At 42.4% G+C, this 17650-nt stretch overlaps 1 protein-coding gene across 3 annotated transcripts in view; it reads left to right on the top strand.

The window, feature by feature from the left end:
- Positions 1-17650, top strand: part of FMNL2 (formin like 2) — a 316947-nt gene that overhangs the window by 281403 nt on the left and 17894 nt on the right. For all 3 annotated transcript variants that reach the window (XM_024122302.3, XM_024122303.3, XM_028478061.2), the window contains exons 11-18: positions 3674-3784; positions 6347-6496; positions 8121-8222; positions 9963-10275; positions 10618-10716; positions 10798-10908; positions 15972-16096; positions 16734-16936. In XM_024122302.3, coding sequence (XP_023978070.1) covers positions 3674-3784; positions 6347-6496; positions 8121-8222; positions 9963-10275; positions 10618-10716; positions 10798-10908; positions 15972-16096; positions 16734-16936 — 1214 coding nt within the window. The remainder of the gene's footprint in view (positions 1-3673; positions 3785-6346; positions 6497-8120; positions 8223-9962; positions 10276-10617; positions 10717-10797; positions 10909-15971; positions 16097-16733; positions 16937-17650) is intronic.

Consider the following 17650-nt stretch of genomic DNA (forward strand, 5'->3'; position numbering starts at 1 on the left):
GCTTTAGCTGTCAGTAGTGCTCATAAGAATCCTTAAAGTAGAAACCGAGAATGTTAACCATTCTGCCTTTTGCACACCCAGCCAGTGGTTTTCTCCGGACTGTATTCTCAAAGACTGAAGTGCTTTGGTTTGTAGAACTGACGGTATATATCCCCCAAATTCATACATAGCAGTGATTTTTTTTTTCCTCTCTTGATTTCCTGCACTAGTAATTCTGTGAGGGTGTGATCATACTGCAGGTCTCCTTAGCAGGGTAAATCACATGCAAAAATGTGTGATTCAGAGCTTCCCTGGTGGCGCAGTGGTTGAGAGTCCGCCTGCCGATGCAGGGGACACGGGTTCGTGCCCCGGTCCGGGAAGATCCCACATGCCGCGGAGCGGCTGGGCCCGTGAGTCATGGCCGCTGAGCCTGCGCGTCCGGAGCCTGTGCTCCGCAACGGGAGAGGCCACAACAGTGAGAGGCCCGCGTACCGCACAAAAAAAAAAAATAATAATAATTTGTGATTCAGCAGCAAGACTGTCATCTTCAGGTACAAAAAGCAAAAGGAGTTTGAGCACTTCTGAATCTATGTACCTAAATCTTAATCCTGGACTGAAGGTGAAATCCACTGTAGAGAATTTCCAGAGCCAGATTACCCTTGAGTACACCCAGGTCTGCTTTCTTTGACCTAATTCAGTTGACCTTGGAAACTTCTGGACCCAGGAGATTCTTTACTTGGGCTTAATTTCCCAGATCCCTTCTAGCCTGGAGCAGGTATTCTGTTCAGTTCTTCTGTCATCAGGTCTTCTAAAACATGTGCTTGGGATGCCAGGCAGTTTTCATTTGAATTGCTTCAGTGATTATAAAACATGGAACATAGCTTTGCAGATTTCTAACCCTTTTGTATGAAGAATGTTTTCTGGGTCCTCAAATTTTATACACTTCCTAGTCCTCAGCCCCTTCCCAAATCAGTATCGGTTGAAATCTTTTATAGAACTTTTCTGTTCCATAAAGCATATGTATACATACTTTTTCAAAAGGTAAATATAAATTTGAAACAAGGAATACTTTTACATTGACTTTTTAGTTCTTGTCATCGGGATTTTTTTGGAGAGTTTAAGGCTAACATTTGCACTGGTGACAAATATGTAAAGAAGTCATGCCCTGGCTCACCTGACCAGGATCTTTCCTCTGCCTTCATAGGGGGAAGTTATTTGTTCCTTTAGAGCTGACATTGCAAACTGGAGCCTCCCAGGCTGAAGCCAACATACATACAGGCTTGTGAGTTTAGTATGACAGTGATGTCCTTCCGTTAAAAAATTTGAGGGGCTTCCCTGGTGGCGCAGTGGTTGAGAGTCCGCCTGCTGATGCAGGAGACACGGGTTCGTGCCCCGGTCCGGGAAGATCCCACATGCCACGGAGTGGCTGGGCCCGTGAGCCATGGCCGCTGAGCCTGCGCGTCTGGAGCCTGTGCTCTGCAAAGGGAGAGGCCACAGCAGTGAGAGGCCCGCGTACCGCAAAAAAAAAAAAAAAAAAAAAAAAAAAAAAAAAAAAAAAATTTGAAAATTGTGCCTTAAATTACAGATTTCTGATTTTCCTGAGAACTAAAAAGTTCTGGTAACGCTAGGTCCCTGTTCGTAGAATATCAGCTGCTGGAGCCAAGTTGTCCCTATTCCTTAAGTCTGAAGATAGCCTTTCCAGTCTGTCACAGTGCACACCATTCCCTATTGTATTACACACGGGCCACTTCACTCATTTATCATACCTACCAGATCTCTCTGCCATTTGAGTTTCTACTGAAATTATAATGATGTTAAGCCCTTTACAACACCTGCACTGTTGACAAATGAGAGCATATTTCCTGTCAGTTCATTTATTCCTATGAACATGCATTGGAGAATCTTATATAGAGGCTGTTAGTATATGGATATACTATATGTGTGCTCGAGTCATGTGCCATCTAGCAAATAGTTACCTCTTCGGCATAGTATAACACTCAATAGATCACTTAGACCTGCTTTACAAGAGAAATGGAAAGATGCCAAAATCTAGCCATATGGGTTTTTTCCAGAAAATGAGGCTTTTCATAAACTGTCTTGGGAATGCAATTAAGTTGCACAACTTCCCTAACAACATATTCCATGTAAAACTTAATATAAATGCTTCAAATGTAGCACAAGACCTTTCTATGTATTTACTTATTTTTTCTTGTGGGCAAAAGAAAACAAAAAAGTGACAAAATCTTTTTTAGCTTATTGAGCCATAGCACCTGACATAATTTTTTAGTAAATTGTGATAGATTCCTCATGTAACCTAGAGAGTTTACACATCTTCCACAGATACCCAATGGATAACATATACTCAAAGACGAATCTAACTCGAGAAAAACAATTTAAACAAGATAAAAAAAAAGTGGGGTTTGGGGGAGAGAGGAAGAGCGAGGCAGTTTTTAGAGTAAGTGTGAATGTGGGTCCCACAGTCATGCCTCCTTGCAAGTCTCTGGGTAACTATAGAGGGAAAGCATTAGTGAGATATTTTCACTGTAAATAAACTGACTGTCCCTATTGAAAACAAAATAGATACATTAAACTCTGTTCTGTTATTTACTAAGCTGGGGACTGGTTTTCTCTGTGGCAGATCAGAGCCACTGATGCAGTTGTGGGGAGAATGTAGCAAATCCAAGGCTTTTATGGAATAGAAACTGGTTGATTGTTTAAAATGGAAAGATGGGTCAGAAGCTCTGTTACTGTCCTGTTGGTATGGCGGGGCCCACAGTAAAATTTTAGAAGTGATTACCTTGTGGTGTGATTACAGGTGATTTAAATGTTCTTCGTTGTAATAATTATCACATTTCTACAATGTACTGGTAATAACTGAGTGTGTTCTATATGCCTATAAGACTTTTTAAAAACAGCTTTACCGAGATACAATTAACATACCATCCAACTTACACATCTGAAGTGCTCAGTTCAGTGTATTTTTAGCGTATTTGTAGGGTTGTGCAATCATCACTGCAATCTAATTTAGAACATTTTGTTGCCTCCTCCCCCCGCCCCCAAAGAATTCCTGTACCCATTAGTGGTCATTTTTCCCACCCCCAGTCCTAGGCAACTGCTAACCTACTGTCTGTCTCTATAAATATTCCCATTCTGGATATTTCACATGAATGGAATCACATTTTTGTAATCCATCAGCTCATGGACATTGGGGGTTTTTCCCCCTACTTTTTGGTTATTATGAATAATGCTACTATGAACATTTGTGTACAAATTTTTATGCAGATGTATGTTTTCATTTCTCTTGGGTATATTCCTAGGAGTGGGATTGCAGGGTCACACAGTAACTCTGAATAACATTTTGAGGAACTATCAAGCTTTTCAAAGTGGCTGCACTATTTTATATCCCCACCAGCAGTGGATGAGGGTTCCAGTTTTTCCACATCCTTGCCAACACTTGTTATTATCTTTCTTTTTGATGATAGCATCTTAGTGGATATGAAGTGATATCTTATTGTGGTACCTCTATAACTTTTGAATTTTTAAAAATTGTAAAATATTTTTAAAGACCCAATGAAACAAAGGAAAAGGAAATTGGTAAGTGAGCTTAGATTTGTGAAATTGAAAATATATGACTATGATTAAACTGAGAAAACAAGTTTGGAGCTCATCTAACCTGTTGACAATTTCATTTCAGGTGGCCTCTATGCAGTTTATTAATATTGTAGTCCATTCAGTAGAAGACATGAATTTCAGAGTTCACCTCCAATATGAATTTACCAAGTTAGGCCTGGATGAATACTTGGATGTAAGTATAGCTGTAACCTTTAGTTCCATTATGAGACTTGCTTTATTGCCTACCCTCAAAGGTGCACTTCCATAATGACCAAAGAACACTTAAGGCTCCATGCAATCAGGTGCTGTAGTGCTAGTTAAAAGAACCAATCTGAGTGATGTGATCTGCCAGGGAAGCTGGATTCTTGCAGACCTCCTAGGGCCTTAGGTTGTCTTCTGCCAGCAGCCTTTTAGTACTGGAGTCAAATAACTTCTTAGAGCCTTGCTACAGCTTTCCTCTGCTTTTGAGCTCTGTCTGGGTCAAGTCTCACTGTACCCTTCATCCGGACTGTTGGGCAATATGCATTCTTAGTTACTCTGTGGACACCATCTGGGCAGGGAAAGTCAAACCAAGACTGCTGTAGAGTGATGAATAAATGCTTGGAGCATCAAAAAATAATGAGGAAGTGGACACTAGAGACTTCCTCATGTAGCTGTTAAATTCTGCTTAAAGTGTTTGTGTTTTTAGAAATTCTGCTTTTAGTTCTTGAGAGAAGAGAGATCTAAAGTTTCTCTTTCTCTTGCTCCCTTGCGGAAGTGCTCAGCCAGTTCCCTGAACTTCTTTGCCGAAAAAACAAAGTTGATGTGAAAATCATAAACAGACTTAAGTAGCTGTGTGTGCACAGGATGTGCCCTTGTCTTTTGACTCTGGCAGTTTTGTTTTCCCTTCTGCATAGGGAATGATCCACTTGAATTGGAAAGGCCACTAGTAATAGGGCAAGAATTGTTGACCTCAATTTCAAGCCTGTTTCTAACAGTGAAGAAAATAGAAGTACTTCCCTTGAACATCTCCAGAGTTCACCTGCCCATCTCCCTTTTGAGTGAAGCCAGGGATTACACAGGTGGTACCCTCAGTGTATCGCAAAGTGGAGTTGCAGAGTTGGTTACTCTTGAGCTCATGGCCTTGTTTATCAGACCAGCTGGGCTGCCCTCGAGTAGACTGGCCTAATGTTGTCTAAAGACTCTACTCAGGTGGAGCCATGGAAGATTTCCATTGAAAAGTTTGTTTGAATTGCTTTCCTATTTAAAGAATAACTAATATCTTTGACAGAATATTGTATTCAACAGTTTGTTCCTGCTTTGAAATCAGGGTTCCTCTCTTCTCTTTCTCCACATGCCCTGAGAGTAGCAATATTTGAATGAAAGTTGGGTGTATTCCTAATGGGGTTTTAGGTTCAGTTTTGTTGTGGCTGCACAGAGCTCATTTCAGGCGCCAGGATACAATGACAGGTAGTAACATCAGCGCCTGTTACTCACTGTGAATCTTGTGAAAAATCCCGCTAAGCTGCTTCTTCATGTTCTTTTCTAGGCTTTGCCCTTGTTCAGAAATTTTTTTTCAGTTCTGACTCATAAACTAAGGTGGAACATACTCTCTTCAAGACAGCTAAGATGTAGAATTCTAGATTGGACCTAGGAGAAAATCTTTTTTCCTGAGAATTTATTTGTAGAGTAGAATTCCTCTTAAAAATTTGATTTTTTCCAAAAACTCTGTATTTCTCTAACTTCCTGGTCTGTTGGTTCTGGACTTTGATAGAAGTGGTTAGAAGAATAATAACATAAGCATATAATATATAAATGCTTCATTAGTTTACAAAAACCCAACCTTGTAAGTCATCATTGACTTGTTCAGTAAATGTTTATTGGCATCATCCATGTGCCAGATATTATTCTAGCCACTCATCTGCTCCCCAGGGAAAGACATGACTTATGCTACTTGTAAGAAGGATTGACTGATTTACTTGACCTCTAATTTTACCTTAGAGCTAGTTGACTTCCTTTGGGATGCCTGGCCCTAGAATACAGTGAATGGGGGAAAGGTTCCTGATCTGTGCTTTGGGAGCCCTGAGCTCATGTTGGGGGAGTGTCTTAGCCAAGTAATTATGGGGGATGGGTTCTAGGAACTAGTGCTAAAATAATCCCCGAGTCTAATATACTCTATCAGTGTCTTCCTCGACTCCCATGTACCCCTCACCCTCAACCGGAACTACCATCACTACCCAGGCAAGATACCACCCACTCTAATCTTCTCTACCACACAGACACCCCTCAAGTTTTATGTTACTTATGACTGTTGTTCCCTTTTGATTTTTCTGTTATCTTGATTTCACCTGCATCAAAAATGTTTTAGGTTGAAATATATCCGAATGGGGAATATGTCTACAGGAAGGATTAGGGAGGAAATGTGTGTATATTTGGGAGAGGGTAAGCACCAGAAAGTAATCTGATGGTACCCTCTTAGATGGTTACTCCAGAGTTCTCTTAAGGAGAATGAGATACAAAACCCTCTCTTGGGGGACTTCCCTGGTGGTCTAGTGGTTAAGACTCCGTGCTTCCAACGCAAGGGGCCCAGGTTCCATAGCTGGTTGGGGAATTAAGATCCCACATGCCTTGTGATGTGGCCATAAAACAAACAAACAAACAACCAACAAAAAACCTCTCTTGGAAGGAACAAACAAAAACATGTAGGCTCTTGGGTAATTATGTTGTGTTTCCACAGATATGCTAACACCACGTTCTCCTGCATTTTGATTTTTAGAAGCTGAAACATACTGAGAGTGACAAGCTGCAGGTACAGATTCAGGCTTACCTGGACAATGTGTTTGATGTGGGAGCTCTGCTGGAAGATGCGGAAACCAAGAATGCAGCTTTGGAGAGGGTGGAAGAACTGGAAGAAAACATCTCTCATGTAACTACCTCTCAGAAAAAGAAAAATGACTAATGTTTCAGCTAGGTGCAAGGCAGAACAGATGTTAGCTTTTATGGCAGTGAACAAAAGGATTTGGAGTCTAGGAATGAGATGCAACTTGAGCTAGAGAGCGATCAGAAGCCATTCTGGGCTCTTTCAATGAAGGCAGGTATGTTACTTACAACTAAGTGGAACCCGTTGCCTTCGTTCACTGCTCAGTTTCTGCTGCGACCAGATTTCCTGGCCACCTTAGTTATAAGCACAGGCGAGTTAGAAGATTGGCATTACCTGAAGAGAAATGCAACTAAGATATGTCAGTTTGGTGAAGAAGTATCTTCTTCTGAATGTGAGCCATCTTGTACCAAATGTGTCTATGCAATCTGTGGACGGGCTGATCTAGTGTCCTCATGATGTGGGTCTTCACTTTCCTGCCTCATGGGTACTCAAGTTCTAAATAGCTTCATCTCAACGGTAGCATTTTCAAGGAAATCGGCAAGTTTTCCCATATATCTTCTTCTTTCAAGAAGTGTCCTCTCAGTATAATGAACAGGAATATGGTGTGTCTTAAAACCCAAACATTGTGAGGACCACATCCTTTTACTGAATTCTGATTGAAAGTGTCCTTAATTGTGAAAGGAATTGGAGGGATGTGGTTTTTCTCTTTGAACGGTCCCTTTATTTTTCTCTGCATTTTCTTAGTTAAGAGTATTACTTGAGCTTAATGTCCTTCCTCTTTTCCCATCAGTCTGAAAAGGGACATCTTCATGGCTTGTGGTTTAGCCAAGTTGCCAAAACCCCTCCCTTTGTAAGTGCTGTGCTGACTTAGTTGGTACCTGCTTAGGGAGAGCATTTATAGGCTCTTCCTTTTTCTCTTTTTGTCTCTTCCCTTAAAATATTTATATTATATTCTGAACTTGGTCAGCGTAAATCTCCACTCTTCCTCCTCACCTTGCCTCCCTGATTTTCTTTATGTGTGATTATTCTCAGTGAGATGTAAGAAATCAGAAGTTGCCCAATTTTAGAGCCTTATGTGAAAAGTAACTTTCACTCATGGCTCACCCCATCTTTCTCTGAAGCCTTAGCTGGCATTGCATGACCATACTTACATAACCTGCTATTGTAGTAACCACCTGTTTATTTGAACTACTCCTCCAAAATGACTTTTATTATTTGGATAGTTTGAGTCAAAACAAGCAGTAGTATTTTTTCAACTGGTGACTTATAACAACAAAACCAAGTTTTCTGGGTCAACAGTTTTCAAAAGCTTTTGCCTAATGGCCTTCTCTTAGGGAGGGAAAGGTGACTCGTCCTCCTCCCTCACCTACTATTCTCTACCTTTGCTGGCCCCTGCAGAAATGGAGAAAGATACACTGTGTATGTCAAAACACTAAGGAGCTGACTTATGGGTTTTATTAAGGATCCCTTGTAAATGATTTCCTCTAAGAAACAAGTGTGTATTCAGCACCATCTTATAAATATTAACATTTTCAGAAAACAACTTGGGGAACACATGCAGGACTCTGATGGGCCCCTAGTGGTCTCTGAGCTACGCTTTCTGAAAAACCAAGGACCTGATGAGAATGATCTTTTGTTGTGACACATCTTCCCTTTCAAAACTTTATAGTTGTCAGAAAAACTGCAAGACACAGAGAATGAAGCCATGTCTAAGATCGTGGAACTGGAAAAGCAGCTCATGCAGAGGAACAAGGAGCTGGATGTTGTTCGGGTAAGTGTGATGATGGTAGCCACCCCAGGTGGGCATTGCAGGGAATGTGCTCTAGCTTTTAGCCTAGTAGATAGGACCCGCAGGTGTTCACAGCAGAGGGAGGCATGGATGCGGCATATTTACTGGAACCATTTCAGAGGTGAAACTCAAATGAAAAGTACACAGTTAGGGTATGTCTTCACATGTGTGTGCAGTCAAATGCTGGGGCTTCATTACTTCCTTATCACAGGTTTTGGGAGCAACAGTATTTTCCCATCTGGACGAGTCTGAGTGAATTCTGTGGATCACCCATTTAGTTGGAAATAAAAACACAGCATGGATTTAATTCAAGCTGCTTATTTATTTTTCTTAGGACTTGGACTTCTTTGTATTTCTTTGCTTTGCTTCTGCTTGAAACCAGATTTGGTAGTTGCCATGGAAACGGTGAAATCACAACATAGACAAGACCTACTGGCATTCACCAAAAGAAAAAAAAAAGAGAGAGAAAGAGAAAGAAAAAAGTCAAAAGCAAAATCAATCCATTTTATTATCAGATAATCCCACCTATTTTGTTTGGCTTTAGCATTGTTTTACCTTACAGGTCAGGTATTTATGGAGTGCCATCCATGTGCTTGAACATAAAAACACCAAAATGCCTGGAGGGCTTTTAGGCAAATGGCTTGCCTTTACACGACCGTTAACGATATGGCACATTTTATGTGATGGTTATCATGTCTGTGTGTGTTGCTTGATATTCTGACAGGTCCTACAGTTAACTCTAGGAAATTTATTTTCTGGCACTCCATCTCTAGGAAATTTATTTTCTGGCACTCCATCTCTAGGAAATTTGTTTTCTGGCACTCCATCGAGACAGAGTTGTCGCATATGGACTCAATTCAAGTTCAGACTCTCAGATTATTAATAATACACAGGGTGTGAAGAATGTTTCCCTACCTGCTGGAGGTTTGTAGTGAGAGATCACGTGTGTAAGGCCCAGCAAGTGAGTTCCATAAAATCCTTCCACTGGAACCTCTGTGGACCCCTTATAAAAGGAACCAGGACAGCCTTTGAATTGAAAATTGTAACTTCTTTGTTTTCTGCAAAGAACCTAGACAGAAATAAGGAATTATTGGAGGGAAACATTGGCCTGTTTTGGAAAATGTTACAACAGTTGCTGTCCTGAGCTTGGTCAGTGGGGCATTGTGAAGGCCAGAGAAATCCATTCAAAACAGTCAGCCCCTGGTTGCTCATGAGTGGATTATTCCATGATTTGCAGATTTTTAATCCCAGTCTGACTTCTGTCCAAGTCTGATTTAGGGACCTTTTGTCTACTGTTAGCTGATATGTATCTAGGAGTAACAAATGAATTTTAACAAAAGTGAAAAGAAAACATGCTGCACCACCAGAATACCCTCAGGATATTCCAAAGTCAGCTATAAAATTATTTTTGGGTCATCTCTGCCCTGTTCCTCTTCATCTGTGGGGAAAACTGACTTAGCTGTATTTATTAATGGAAAGAATTACCTCAACAGTAACAACTGCTAGAATGTATTGCATGCATTTCCAGTGAACAATTGATAAAGAATGGGACTTTATAAGTTCTGGCTGAGTTCCATAGAATTCCTATATGTATATATTTTTAAGTATCCTATTTCCCTTTTTTTTTTTTTGTTATTTTCTTTATCCTCAATTTGCCAACGTAACGGTAATAGGCACGAATGTCACGTGAAGACCAACTCTTGACCATGGGCTTTTTTGCAGGAAATCTACAAAGATGCAAATACCCAGGTTCACACATTAAGGAAAATGGTCAAAGAGAAAGAAGAAGCCATTCAAAGACAGTCTACCCTAGAAAAAAAGATTCATGAGCTGGAGAAACAAGGGACCATTAAAATTCAGAAGAAAGGGGATGGGGACATCGCCATCCTGCCGGTCGTGGCTTCTGGCACATTGCCCACGGGGTCCGAAGTGGCGGTGGGTGACTTTGTGGGGCCAGTGACGGGGGCCGCCTCCTCGGGACCCTTGCCCCCTCCTCCCCCACCACTGCCTCTGTCGTCAGACACACCTGAAGCAGGTAGGAAGCCTTGGCGAGAGAGCTGAGGTAGATTTTTGGGATATCTGTACTTCTTCTTTTACCTACGGTTCACCTATGTCCTTTGTCTGTTTCTGTTGGCATGTTCTTTTATTGATTGATTCCAAGAACTTTTACCTTTTGAGATGAAGGTTATACGTCTTCATTTCACACATGGCACAGAATGCTCCCCATTTGTCACCGAGGACATTTTTATAGTCTTTGGGGAAAAAACCCTTTGTCCTCCTCAGTGTTTGTTTTCAGGTCCTTTATGTACACATGGCATATTGCAGGAAAAACCGTTCCCCTGTTTTCAAAGTCGATTTGTTTCTTTTCTTTTGCTAGCGCGAAATGGTCCAGCCACGCCGCCTATGCCCCCTCCCCCTCCCCCGCCTCCCCCTCCCCCTCCCCCGCCTCCCCCTCCGCCACCGCCTCCTCTCCCAGGTCCTGCTGCTGAGACTGTGCCGGCTCCCCCCTTGCCCCCCCCCCCTCCCTCCGCCCCCCCCCCGCCCCCTCCTCTCCCAGGTCCTGCTGCTGAGACTGTGCCGGCTCCCCCTTTGCCCCCCCCTCCTCCCTCTGCACCCCCGCTGCCCGGGACGTCTTCACCCACAGTGGTTTTCAACTCAGGATTAGCAGGTAAGAGCGCAGATTTAAGACCCAGATATTTAATACAAATACTCAATTGTCTGACCTCCAGAGGGTCCAGGCCATTCTTTCAAAGTCCAGGTCTCTTGCAAAATCACATGTGTCTCCTCTTAATATAAGAACATTCCTGCTAATGCAGCCAGTAAAGGGGAAATTGTACACAGGAGGCATTTTTCTTTCAGTAGCCTTTGTCACTCTTTCCCTGACAGGAAGTTCTGATTTCACACCGTCTTCCTACCTTTTCTCTCCCCACCTAGAGAAGGGAAGAGAGACAGGTTACCTTCTTAGGGATCAGTGCATTTTCATGGGTTCAGCAAACATGACAGACAGTCCAAGCTCTGACACAGCGTGCTTTCAGTGCTTATGGCTCTTTTCTTTGAAGGTATTTTCGATGGCATCTATAAAAGGGGAAAATGCCTCTCTGTGTTAATTGCTTGATGTAGGCTTCCAGGCGTTTCTTCCGAACATTTGAGGGCATCACAATTTACTACAGTGGAATTAAGCTTCAAAGAGAAGCATTGCCACCAGCAGTACCTTCTTGCCTTGAAATGCTCCACTGCCCAGGATAGAATGCGGCATCCCTCCCTCACCAGAAATAAAACGGGGCGGGTGTGGGTGAGAGGAAGAGAGTTTCTCTAATGTCTTGAAATACAAGTTCTTATTTTTGACTCACGAAAATGAATTTTTACTCTTTTCTAAAATACCGCAAGCCGTTTTCCCAGTCACGGAGTGTTTCCCTGGCGTTTGGAATTGCTCTGAGCTTTGCCAAGCCGTTCCTGTGACGTCAGATAATTCTGCTTCCTCAGCCATTTCAGTCCCTTCATGAGGTCTCTTCTTTCTGATGAACTAGCACTCTAATGGTCTCATTTCCAAGGCTGCAGTGGTTTTCAGAGCCTTTTGCCCAAAGTGTAAATGATGGTCTCAGCTGTAAACGATCTCCCAGTCTCCATCTCTTAGCGTGTCCATCCCATCAGCAGCTTTACCAGCCAGTCATTAGGACTAATTTATCCTGGTGACTGAAGCCCTTTTCGACACCAATAAACCACCTGTAACAAACATGTTCCACATCAGATCTGTGGTGTTTACTTCCACCCCAGCTCCTATAAAGCTGTCAAACAAGATGCCTGTTCACAGTCGTGTTGGCAGTAAACCAATGACTTACTTCGACCTTTCAAGGTCTCCCTCGTCTACCGCTCTCTTCTAGAACTTGTATTGCTTCTGAAGGTCAAAAGTTAAAGGAGCGTCATCATGAAACTGTTGGATTTTGAAACGTAAACAAACAGAAAACCGCTTAAGGAGCCCCAGGAATCTGTTACATCAACAGGCTGTTTTCAGTGATAGTGTCATTGTCATGTGCACCTGGGCCCACTGATGAGGCTTTCCCTGTAGCCCCCCAGGAGTGCTCACCATGAGCACGTCTCTCCTTTGGTCCTGCTTCCTTTCTGTCTGACAAAACCTAATGTGCAATACGGCCTCTACTTCCGTTCACCTGGACTCCGACTTGGACCTCAGAACTGCCTTGGCGGAGAGAAGAGCCAAGAGTCTCAGATGTGCACGTCCAGGACTCCCTTCTGAACGAGTCTTGGCTTCTCTGGTTAAATTTTTTGCCTGGGTTCTTCCTCCTACTTAATCTTTACAATTTGTTGGCTCCAGTGATTGCCTCAGTTTTACAGTGTGAAACTCTGTGTTCAGCTGATCCCTCACTGCTCCCTTCAGGATTCCTACATTTGGAAGTTGTCCCCTTTGTGTCTTATGCAATTTGAAGGACTGTATGTGGGACTGAAGAAACTCCTCTTCAGTGCCATAAGCGTCCATTAAACAATTACAAGATGTTGTGTTTTACAAGACATGAGGATTATAAAATCCTTACGAGTCTTTGATAGCTTGAGATCAGGCAGTTTCTACAAGGCCTTTAATCTCTTTTCATCACTCATCCTTAATTCGGCCGTTCATACTTAGTGGTTGTAACCCGTTTTGTGAGATGCTTTGCCAGTGTATTCAGTAACACTCTCTCTCTGGAACCAAGAGGCCAGACAGCATCAGGATGTCCCCATAGAGCCAAAAGACAGCTGAGATGATATGCCAAGGGCCCCCCGGGAAGCCAAAAACCTGTGACATCACTAGACCCCTAGATCCACAGGCAACTGGATGTCTTATCTCTTCAGCACGCAATGAGCAAGTGTCTTCTTTGTGACCAAGTCAGGGGACCAGGCGGAGGTCCCCTGAGTTTATCTTGTGGACTTTTCTTTGCATTTTATACAGAATATATGAGTACTGTGAAATGTGCATTTGAAGTGTAAGACGTACCTCCTCAAATCTGTTAGACCAACTTGGTTCCCATTCCCCGGTCAGGTCATCAATGACAGACCCCTGGGTAGTCTGTAACCTTTGCTGTTTCTCTTTGGAAGAATATGCTTTGGAACTTCACAGTGAGAATTGGGACTTCAGCTGATTATTTTTTCATTAAAAATACTTGTTTATATCTTATGGGATACCTAGCACAGGTCAATATGGCTCTTTGGCAGCACTATAATGAAATCATTTTTTCCCCCTTTTCTAAAAAAGAGTTATTTTTTAAACTAAAATAATAAGGGTGTCTTTAAGGCAGGTCTGAACGGAAATGAATTTTTGGCTCTGTGCTGCCTTGTGAAACGTGTCCCAGAAACATGGATTCTCTGCTAAGAGTGTGTGGACTGCTGAGCCGCTGAACGCTAACCGTATCTAATTTTTCTTTTGTATTTTCTTTGTTCTTTCTGCTTCCACAAAAGACGGGCCAATCAAGCTTTTCTGTAGGTTGCTCCTCCCTGAGTGTGTTGAGTGTCTGCCGTGTGTTCCTGTGGGTCACGCTGTGCCTTGACGTCTCCACCCCATCTCCCATCGAGCCATTGCATTTGCTCTGTGTCTGCGGGGAGGTGTGGTGCTGGCTGGCTGTTGTGATTCCAGGGTTGCCCACATGTTTTAGTTAAGCCTGTAGAAGAGGTTATGGCCCTTTAAGCAGGCGTCCTGGATTTCAGGTTCCCTGTTCCTTTCTCCCTAGGGAAAGGAATGTTTTTTAGTTTAGTTTTTAAAGTTGGATCTAAGGCCTCAACTCTAGAAGGATTTTAGGTTTTTTAAAAATTTTATTTGTTTGTTTGTTTGTTTTTGGCCGTGCCCCGTGGCATGTGGGATCTTAGTTCCCCAACCAGGGATCGAACCCGTGCCCCCTGTATTGGGAGCGCAGAGTCTTAACCACTGGACCACCGCCAGGGAAGTCCCTAGAAGGATTTTAGATTTATCCTGAGGGAGAGAGGAAGGCTCCTCCCCAGAACAAGGAAAAGCTGCTGGGTGCTGCTTTCCTAGTCCCCTCCCTCTGGTGCTCGGTTCTCTCTACAGAACACCCACCCACCCACGCAGAGCCACTTCCTGTAGCTTGAACACTGGGAACATGGTGCGTATCGTGGCCACCTATAGACCCGCCTCTACTAACCCAGCCCCCCAACTCCCCAGTCAGAGTCAGGGCAGCCTTTCAGAAGAGAACTTTTTGGCCTGTGCTCTGATCTCAGGCTTATTCCTAATCTTGCTTAAAGAGTTAAAAGTAGGGTGGCTGCACAGGGAGTTGCTTGTAGGGAGTGTCCTGAGGCCTGCGTTGTCTGTGGAGGGATGATGGAACTAGATGGCGCTGACCTGTCACCCCCACTCCCGTCCACCTCTTCTCCCTCAACTCTGCAGAAGTGCCAGACTAGAGGAAGGTCTGGTCCTTCGTCCCCTGCAGGACATGGGCTTTCCTGGGTAGCGAGGACAGAAATGGACACTGTTGGGTAGTGGAGAGTAAAGTGTCACATTTGGTGGTGGAAAGCCTGTTTTGGCAAAAGCTGTGTTTCTGTGTTCCTGCATGCTTCTGTGTGGATTTGTCAGATGACATTCCCTCTGTTTACGTGGCCTTTGTAACTCTGGAGGAACGAGAGGCACTCTCTGTCTCTGTTTTTTCAGTAAGGCAGGCAGCCAGGTAAAAGCCCAGTTGTGTGTTCCATTTCTTTTGTTCTGCACTGAATTTCTTCTCCCTCCCTTCCCAAATAGTGTGGTGTGGGCATCCCTGAGACAGACTTAAGACGGTGAATATTTATAGCTAATTGGTTTGGGAAGACTTCTTTACGGTGTGTAGTTAGTTAATGGAATTTTTAGTGGATTGCCTTTTTTAGCTCATTTCCCCAAAGTAAGAGGAGGTGGCACTCCCCCCACCCCCATCCCCTCAAAGGTGGGACCCTTCCTCTCCATTAAGAAGTTTTCAGTATTTTTAATGGGTGCATTCTTACCTTCTGGTTGCACGTAGTAGCTGATTCCTGGGGAGAGGTTGCACTTAAAAGAGAGGGGGAGGGGACTGTGGCCCTTCTCCAGAAAGCAATACAAACCCAGATTTCTAAGTACCCCTTTTGCCTTCTTAAACATTCTGTTTTGGGCCATTTGTGGCCCTTAGTCTGTTTGGAATAACTCTCAACAGCCAATACCATCCCCGTTATTGAAATCATCCACAGAAGTGTATTGCTCTGGCTGGAAGTCAGCCTTCTTGACATTTCATTCCTGGTGGTTTAAGCAGACACCATCTGCAGTCTTTGATCATCTTTGAAGATTTGTTTTGGAAATATGTTAGAGAACCAGAAATTTAGGATGTCAGAATGTGACTTCACATTCACCAATGTCAAACTAAGTGACACAGAGTTTTTGCCCTCTCTGCTATCTAATAATATAAAGAATAATTTTTATTCCCCAACTCTTTATTTGTCCTAAGCATTGTCCTGACACTGTGACTCTATTTCAACCACCCAGTTGCCTGCATTAAAAAAATAAAATAAAAGCAAAACCCCAGCTCCTAAGCAACTGTAACACGCTGTTGTATCAAATGATGACCTCAAGTTGCCCTGGCCAAAGTGTTGCCTGATGTTTTCCATATTTTAAAACACCTGGCCACCTCTTGCCAGCCTTCCTCCAGTGTTAGAGTGTCATCTGCAAGGACTGTTGTCTGATTGTTCTCGAGGGTTTTGGTGGCATCTTAATTTCATTCTCTCTGACCTCTGTAGCTGTGAAAATTAAGAAGCCAATCAAGACGAAATTCAGAATGCCAGTTTTTAACTGGGTTGCCCTGAAGCCAAATCAGATCAATGGCACAGTCTTCAACGAAATTGATGATGAGCGAATTCTGGAGGTATCTTTCTCATTGGTTAGAAACAAGGGGCCCTCTCTGTGCAGCAAAGCCAGAATGGGTGCTGTGTTAACCTGAAAGTTTCTGCAATAAAAGCTAGTGTTTTAAACGTCCTGATGTAAAGAAGAAAAGGAGAATAAAATTGGATGCTATTTTGTAAGGTGGTTCTAAAACTACATTTAAAAACTTATTATACATTAAAATGGAATAGTTTTGAACATCTTCACTGTATGTCACAAAATGTACATCTGACACAATCTCTGCCCTTAATTTATAAAGGGGCATAAAAACCCTTTATTGAACTATAAGTGAAAAAGGACTCAATAATCACACCTACTAGCTGGCTTGGTGGATAGTTTTAGTGTGTGCTGGCCATCCCTGCAAGGCAGTAATTGAAAGGCAATTGAGTTAACTGGTTGGAAACAGTTGTCTACTTTAGACATTTTTGTCTGTATATGTGGCATAAGTCACACAACACTAACACAAATAGAGAAATAGAGCAAGCCCTGGCCAAAGACAAGTATCAGTACTTGGTAGAAAAAGAACTTCTTTGATGCTTAAGAAACTGTCTAAATGGTGGCTTCCTGACTTCATTTTTAAGTATAATCTAATTCGCCTATTTCATTCCTCTCCAACCCAGGACTTAAATGTAGATGAATTTGAGGAAATATTTAAGACAAAAGCCCAAGGTCCTGCCATTGATCTTTCTTCAAGCAAACAGAAGATAACACAGAAGGGATCAAACAAAGTGACATTGCTAGAAGCAAATAGGGCTAAAAATCTTGCCATAACTTTAAGGAAAGCTGGAAAGACCGCGGATGAAATATGTAAAGCTATTCATGTGTAAGTTCAGGGCATTCTGAAAGATTATATCCTAGTAAATTTAGAATGAAAATGGTAACGCTGAAGAGGTGGACCAGAAATGACCTTCAGGGGTGCTATATTAGAATGAGTAATTAATTGTTTTAGAAGAATAACAACTGGATCGTGACATCGTTTATTATCTTGGTCTGTTCTCTTATATGTGCCTGCAGCAATGCTTACATAAAAGGAAAATTGAGAGAAGTATTGCAGATGCTAAGAAAAGGGAGAAAATATCAGTTTTCTGTGGAGTATCTGAATTTTATCCAGATTCATTGAGTACAAATTTGATGGCATTTGTGGAATAATTCAACTCAACGCCAGATGGAAATAGGAGACAGAGGCATGTCTTAATTCATAACAATAGGAATGTGATTCCTCTTGCTCCTTAGCACTTTCAGGGCATCTTAAAGCAAGTTTAGTTCGTTTTTTAATCCTTGAACTGCAGAGAAGGCATTGATTTTATTTACTCTTCTGTTAGAAGAATCTTTCTACTCTTTGAGTCATGGTGACTTTCAAATATGACAAGGATGTTGTTAGATGTTTTAGGAGCTAATAATTCATCATTAATTGGTATTTCATAAATTTTGATCAGAGATTCTTAGGGGAGTAAAAGACACTGAGAAATCATTTGTTCCAGTTTCATGTCCTCAGCCAAGATCATAAGCTAGTAGTTTAGTACACCCTATCATCTGT

Source organism: Physeter macrocephalus, chromosome 2, assembly GCF_002837175.3.
Source record: "Physeter macrocephalus isolate SW-GA chromosome 2, ASM283717v5, whole genome shotgun sequence".
Lineage (NCBI taxonomy): Eukaryota > Metazoa > Chordata > Mammalia > Artiodactyla > Physeteridae > Physeter > Physeter macrocephalus.